Source organism: Vigna unguiculata, chromosome 11 (genome assembly GCF_037176805.1).
Source record: "Vigna unguiculata cultivar grain cowpea cultivar isolate G323 ecotype 2 chromosome 11, ASM3717680v1, whole genome shotgun sequence".
Lineage (NCBI taxonomy): Eukaryota > Viridiplantae > Streptophyta > Magnoliopsida > Fabales > Fabaceae > Vigna > Vigna unguiculata.
In genome coordinates, this window is record NC_140802.1 from 33981923 (window position 1) to 33990006 (window position 8084).

Sequence of the window (8084 nt, forward strand, 5' to 3'; positions counted from 1 at the left end):
TGTTTCTTTTACTTCCGTACAAGTGAATTCTAAAGCTAAATTATTCATTTAAGATACTATAAAAATAGTTTAATTAATTCAAATTCATAAAATAAAAAGTTTACAAAAAAGACTGTTAGACCAAATTCATGATTTTTTTTCCCTAAAATCTAGGCATAGAAGTTGTAGTATAAAAGAGTATAAAAGAACCAAAATATGAAGAATTTTAGAAGAACAAAATGATAATTTAACCTAGGTTATTTATAAATAAAATAAAGAATACACGTACTTAAATTTTTTAGTTTTTTTTTTCATAATTACCCTATTAAAAATTATAAATAATAAGTTTACTAAATTTTAAAAGTAATTATCAAAAAGTCATATCATTAATAAAAAAATTGATATTGAATTGTTTTAGTTAACTTTGTATGAGTTAAAAAGCCTTTAAAGTTATATTACATATTATTTAATCATAAATGGATATTTAAATCCTTGAATATTATATTAAATTCCAATTAGTTAAAATAAAGTTAATTTTGAAGGTTTTTCCTTCATTTTCTCACCCCAAAAGAAAAATAAATAAATAATAAGATGTATGGATGAGGGTGAAAAAGGTACATGAAGCAAAGCCATTTTGATTGTTATGTTTGTTTGATATCATTCATTCCATTCTTTCTTTGAATGCTTCTCCCTCCATACCCTTCTGCCATTACAACATCAACAACATCAACACCATCCTCTTTCTCTCTCTTCTTCATTTCCAATGCTGAAACTTGCAGGGTTCGTAGACACTGACCCAATTGAATTCCCGCAAGAGAATTGAAGAAAAAACCATCAAGTTAGGATCTTTTGAAGGCACGGATCGCGTGAGAAGGAAGAGGGAAAATGGGTGCGTATAGAGCGGACGATGATTACGACTACTTGTTCAAGGTGGTGTTGATCGGAGACTCCGGCGTTGGCAAATCGAACCTCTTGTCTCGATTCACGAAGAACGAATTCAGCTTGGAATCTAAATCCACCATTGGCGTTGAATTCGCCACCCGTAGCATCCACGTCGATGACAAGATCGTAAAGGCGCAAATTTGGGACACCGCGGGCCAAGAAAGGTCACTGCTTTTTCTATTTTTGTCTTTTTAGACGTTTCGAAAGGGTTGGTTTCTTATGATAAACGTAACCAAGATTTTAAACTTTCGTGAAAAAAAAAATGCGTTTTTGTTTAGTGGGTAATTATGTCTCGAATGTGATTGTTCAGATGATTTTGGGACGGAACTATTTCATTTAATCTCATCTCAGATTTCTGTTTTGATTTTTTTTACGGATTTGAACGTGGGGAATGAAAATAAAGAAAGACAGGAAAAGATTGTTTTTCTTTTGCCATAAAAGGTGACGGAGAAATGGATAAATATTGAATTTTTAGTATTTTGTTTTCAATTTAGATTTCTAACTTTTCCTTTTATAATAGTCCTCCCACCCTAGCAAACATAGGGGTATTGTTTGATGATTGGGGCTGCATTGGGTGGACCATAGTTTTGTGGGGGTTTGATTAAAGTTTAATGTGTTTTGTTATTATTCTTTTTTGAATAATGGTGTGTGATTTGATTTGGCAATGATGATTTATGCAGGTAACATGAGATTTTGGTTTTTTGGTGGTTGTGGGGTTCTTGCTTTTGATCTAACTTTTTTTTTTTTTTGTCTTTTTAAGAATGCAAGCATGGGATTACGCATTGAGCTTTTTCTTATAGGATGGAGAATGTTGCTATTTCATGCTTTTTATGGTACTGTGGATGCATGTTCTGAAATTGATGAAAGTCATGAAATTGATGAATCTGAAAAGTAATGAAATGGGTTGAAGATTGTTTTGTTTCCCCTTTGTGTTGGTTTCAAGGTTGCTGGAAGAGGGATATAATTGTTCTGTGGATGAATTATTGAAGAATGGTCCAAAGTCTAGAGTATAAATTTATGTGTGAAATAATGGATGAGTTTGAAAATGTGTATTGCTTCCAGATCCATTGATTCTTACAAAATCTTCATTTCTTTCCTTGATCTGACTCCTTTGAAGTGAGTAACTCATTTCAGAAGATAAAGTAATATTAATTGTTTATCAGGATAATTAAATGTTGATATTATTACCTATGCATGCATAACAAATTATGTGCATGTTATCAACATTGAAATGACTTACTTTACCATTGCTAACATAATAAAAAAAGTCTTCTTTTAGTGGTGTGTCATGTGAGAAAATATGCTGGGAAGATGACAGAACAACTTCACTTCTGAAGTTTGGCTTGCTTTATTTGGTTCATATGTCAGGCACTTTTTTGAAATGAAATGAGGCTAAGATTTTAGATATGTGACTGATTAAAACCAAAATATGACAGTTTCAAATTTTCTGAGAAATATTTAATGAGGGGGAATATGGTAGCTTTGTGAAGTGTACTGTAGGACGAGGATAATTATTTGTATCTGGGAGTGTGATTTAATGTGATTCTTTGGGTAGGTTTTATTTGCCAATGAGAATGGTATACTATACACATGCACAGAATGGTGCAAAACAGTAATAGTGGAAAGGAGCCAGTTTTGGCTGTATTAAATATAGCAACCACCACCAAACTTTGTCTCACAAGATGTAAAGTATGCCAATCCATTTTAGTCCCCAAAAGGTAGAAGTAACTTTGAATTTGGATTCTATGCTAATTTTGTGTGTGTTGTCCTCTACTGTCTATTGTGTCTTTAAAATACACTAATTTTGATATTTTAAAGTATATTAGAAATCTTTTTAATATATCAAAAAGTAGTGTATTTTAACAGTAGACGACAACACAACAAAACTTCCCAGATGAATGCAAGAACATCAATCACATTGGTCCTTCAAAGAAAATTAATGTGTAGTTCTTCAGTAACGAATAGTTATTACTATGGTCCCTACAACAACATTTGACATTAATTTAGTCTCTTAATTGTAGAAGTTAATATCAATTTAGTCAATTAACAGCAGAAAATGACATCAATCTACCTCTGCAATCTCAGTCTGTATTTGATACCAGTTTTCATGATTGAAAAGGGACTAACATGATGTCAAAATTCATGACTACTATATCTTTTTGAAGGACTAAAACTTAAAAGAAGCTGAAAGCTTCAATGTTTTTCTAATGATCTTTTTTGTAACTTAGCTTTGCTTTGAAGTCTACACTTGCAATGATTTTTGTCTGTGACGTGGTCATTACTCATTACTCATTACTCATTACATACAAATTATAACTCAATACATCAAGTGTATTCCATCATCATAATGCTGCATATACAAGGTCTCATTCTTGGTATTTCCACAGATATCGTGCAATCACAAGCGCTTATTATCGAGGGGCCGTTGGAGCATTGCTTGTGTATGATGTTACCAGACACGTGACTTTTGAAAACGTGGAGAGATGGTTAAAGGAGCTTCGTGATCACACAGATGCCAACATTGTAATCATGCTGGTAGGGAACAAGGCGGATCTGCGCCACCTACGAGCGGTGGCGACGGACGACGCAAAGGCGTTCGCTGAGCGAGAAAACACATTCTTCATGGAAACATCTGCTCTTGAATCCTTGAATGTTGACAATGCCTTCACAGAAGTTCTGACTCAGATATACCGTGTTGTTAGTAGGAAGACTCTTGAGATTGGAGATGACCCTGCAGCATTGCCTAAGGGCCAGACCATCAATGTTGGCTCCAAAGATGATGTCTCAGCTGTCAAAAAAGCTGGATGCTGCTCTGCATAATTTTTCTCAACCCTTTTGCACCACAATGCTATATCTATTTCTGCATGATTCAACCAACCAAGTGAAAGCTTTTAATACCTGCACTACACTTATCTTCTTCTTTTTTTATGTAATTTCTTCTCCCTCGTATCTTGCCAAGTTTATTGTTTTCTTTTTTCTCTCTTTTCCTTTGATGTAAGCATGGTTTGGTCATAGGAATGATGTCATGTCATGTTGCCCTTAGATATACACAGAATTTGCTGTTTTGTATTGAGTGAAAGCTACATCTGGTTCTTAGATTGATTCAGAAGTTGTTACATTCTCATTCTCATCATTCTTTCTCAAAGTTCCCATTCCACTGGAACAAGAAAAAAACTTTGATAGATAGTTAGTGTTATTCAATCCTGAAAGAGTTATGGCTTGTTCATATGGCAGCATCTCATAACAATTTCACACTTGTAGCTCTGGTTAAGTTTTAGCTATAATAACAATACTAGTCTTTAACTCTTGTTGCCCTTTTTCTTTCTGTTAATTTATTTATTTATTATTATTATCTAAACTAGCATAAGGTCAAGGTTAACAAAAAATTTACATCAAAATACATCAGAAGATGGAATAACCAATATATATGAAAAGTACTTACAAAATATTTGTTTCATTCTTCTCTGACGTCTGTGATGTCTCTCTCATGCAACATCTGGTGTGCATTTTCTTTTTCACTTGCAGATCTCACCAAAATATTCCCCTTGGTCTTTATTAAAAGTAACTTTGTAGAAATTTTATATTATTCTTTTTATAAGACACTTCATGCTTTCAATTATACATTTATTTATTTTGTGTTTATATTTTAGGTATCTATTTCAGAGTTTGTATTTAATGAGGAGATACATAATCGAAATTGTAAATTACTTATTTTTGCTATTCTTACATCACGTATAATTATTATGAGAATTAATATTTTTAATTCAAACAAAGATTAATTTTTTATTATTAAGGATAAAATAGGTAAGTTAATATCTTTTTTCTAAAAAAAAAAATCTATAAATATTAACATCTTATATTTTTTTAACCACATAGTTAGGTTAATGGTGTCCTATAATAAGGTTTGGAAAAGTAGGGCTTTGCAATTAACTTATGCATTATAGAAATAATGGTATATATCATAATATTTCAAGAACACATTCTCACATTTATTTTCAAATAAATTTTGTCAACAAATAAAATGAATGGGTTGTAAGAGAATAGAAGAGTGGTATGAATAAATTTAGGCGATTTCTTCGACACCTCCGTAATTTTGACCTCCGTCTCCATAATTTTTTCTATTAATAATTTGGAATAGAAGAGTAAATGTATTATATTTCAGATAATACATGTTAAAATACAAAATAAAAAAATACATCTTGTATAATTTAAAATATAATTTTATATTCTATGTATTTCATAATAAAAAAAAATGTATTTTAGATTGCATCTGAAATACATAAATTCATGGAGGTGCAAGAAGAAATATATATATGTAGGTGAAAAAAGTTACCACTAAAATATAGAGATGAGGCCAAATGGCAAAGTTTAATCCAATACCACAATGAGATCAATAAATATAAGTCTTGGCAGTTTCTTCTTGCACTCCCATAATTTCAATTTCGATTGTACTTCTATAAACTTTGAAATCTAAAATTTATTCTCTTGTTTAAAATTTTTAGGCTTAATTATTGTTTTAGTCCTCTAATTTGTTAGCAAATTTCAAAATGGTCACTCTATTATTCGGAGTCTCAATTTAGTCCTCAAATTTTGAAAAGTGACTCAATTTAGTCCTCTCCGTTTAATTTAAACAAACGTCGTTCAAACAGTAGTGAGGTGGCATAATTGTACTGAAACGTGTCAACATTTTTAAGAGACTAGAGCAATTGACGTGGCATATGTTGAAAAGGTTTAACTTTGTTTAGAAATGGGAATCATGAAACCCTAAATTTTTCCCAGCATCCTAAATTCATTCTTCTCCTCCGCTACGTTGCTGCACAACATTCTTCTAATTATTTTGGCCCCAGATTTTGTTGTTGAGAGACATGTCCGAAGCCAACTCCTATAAGTCTTGCACTTGTTCACACAATGAAATTCGTGGTGTGTCTTCTCTTGGTGGTGGGTGGAAGGGTTAGGTGTGTCTCCCATTTGTCAATATGGAGAGGTTGCTGTACCCAAAACCCCCTAAATCAAAACCCTATACCCTATACCCAAAATCCACAAAACCCTAAAACGCAAGTCATAAAATTCGAAGCACAACTCACCTGGAATATGCTCCACGATTTCGATTACAGATGATAACCTCAAGAACGAAATTGATGTTGATCCCAATTCCTCACACCAACGCAATGCCTCGACAAATCTTTTTCACCCCTGATCCCAATTCCAATATTAGTAACCCTAATTACATTCAACCCAATTCACCTTCCACATAAGCACAGTGTAACGTGCCATGTAATTCGAAGTGAGACAAAGTAAAACAGTCATGTCACTGTTCCGTTATTCATTTTGACGCTATTAACTTTGAGGACTAAATTGAGTCACTCTTGAAAACTTGAGGACTAAATTGAGACTCTGAATAATAGAAGGACCATTTTGAAATTTGCTAACAAATTAGAGGACTATAACAGTAATTAAGCCAAATTTTATTTTCAACTTCAAATTGTTTAATTCAAAGAAAATTTGAAATATACATTCTAAAATATTAAATAAAATAAATTTTATATTTTACAATAGGAAATAATATATATATATATATATATATATATATATATATATATATTAGAGATGACAAAGGGGACCTACTCGGTCTATTTTGGTCCATCTCGCATTTTGGTCCGCAAAGTGCAAGTCGAGCTAGCCCATTCCGTAGTTCAAAAATGAATTTATTTTCCTGGCCCGCCTTGCCCTGCGGGCTTGTGGCATGGTTTGCATGTGTCATGAGCAAAATAAAAACTTTTTTATTTTTCATAATAATTGATATTCATTTCCTATCGAAATAATTCAAATTAATCTAATTAATCTGAAGCGATTTTTTGTTAGTAGATTTGTTATTCTGTTGGTTATTTTATTTCTGCTTAATAAATCCTATTCTACAGGATACTCCTAATTTTTAGGCTTAGTTGAAGTGACGTAGTCTGTTATGCATTGTGTAGTGATCTGTCATGCATTTTGTATTTTGGCTATATAATAGCTTATTTCGAAGCAATAAACAGAGAGTGTTTTACACCAATACATTCTATAAATTCTTCAAAATGGTATCAGAGCTCTACAGGGCCTGATACAAAAAAAAAGCAACAACTTACTTGTGAGAAGCAAAGTCTGAGAATGCAAAGTGAGAAGCTATCTGCTAAAATTCCTTACTTCGATGGTCAACACTATGACCATTGGAGTGAACTAATGGAGAATTTACTTTGTGCCAAGGGACTTTGGAACTTGGTGAAAAATCACGTGGAAGAGTCGAAGGAAGGCACGATTTTAACCAATGCATAATTAGATTAGTTGGAGAAATCTATACTCGAGGATCACAAGGTAAAACATTACCTCTTCCGAGCCATTGATAAAATTATCTTTGAGCAAATTCTGAATAGAAGTACATCTAAAATTGTGTGGAATTCACTGAAACGTAAATATAGAGGCAATGATCGTGGGAAGAAATAAATGCTCAATGCATTAAGACGAAAGTTTGAGGTGCTTGAGATGACTAATGCAGAGAGCATCTTATAATACTTTGCAAGGGTGATGCCAATGGCAAACAATATGTGCAACAATGGATGTTGACATGTGAAGCCTGGATGGTGTGTTTCATGAAGATTTGATGAAGCTTTGTTGAACTAACTTGAAGCCATTGCTTTGGAATCATGCTACATTGATGAAGTTATGGAGATTTGATGGTATCCATGTTGAACAAACCTTGAACGCGTGCCCTCCACATGGATCAATCATTAGGAAAGAATGCTTGATGTTTGTAATTCACATTGTAGACCTTGTAACATTATTTTGATGTATTTGGTTTTTATTGTGCCTTTTAATCTGTTAAAATATTTTTCAACGGGTTAAATTTGTCTTTTAATCTATTGAATGAATTTTCAACAGGTTAAAATGTTAGCTGCAATAGTCTTAAACTGTGACTTATTCAATCAGATGATTTATTTTTTAATCGACTGATTTCATTTAAGTTAAGTGAAATTAACCGATTTATTTGAAAATCAACCTATTGAATTTCGTAAAAGTTCGAAAGAGAGGTAGCAAGACCATTTTTGAACACGAAAACTGTTCTAGAAACCTTGGAATTCTCTCTCTTTCGTGATCATATAGATTGCAACTGGTGAAGAAGTCTTGGA

General features: G+C 32.5%; 1 protein-coding gene across 1 annotated transcript; it reads left to right on the plus strand.

Moving 5' to 3' along the window:
- The first annotated feature begins 624 nt into the window (after nucleotides 1-624).
- On the plus strand, nucleotides 625-4224 carry LOC114168151 (ras-related protein RABA1f). The gene is made up of 2 exons (XM_028052886.2): nucleotides 625-1085; nucleotides 3309-4224. The coding sequence occupies exons 1-2, from the start codon at nucleotides 865-867 to the stop codon at nucleotides 3739-3741; spliced, it is 654 nt and encodes a 217-aa protein (XP_027908687.1). The 5' UTR covers nucleotides 625-864; the 3' UTR covers nucleotides 3742-4224.
- The last annotated feature ends 3860 nt before the right edge of the window (nucleotides 4225-8084 follow it).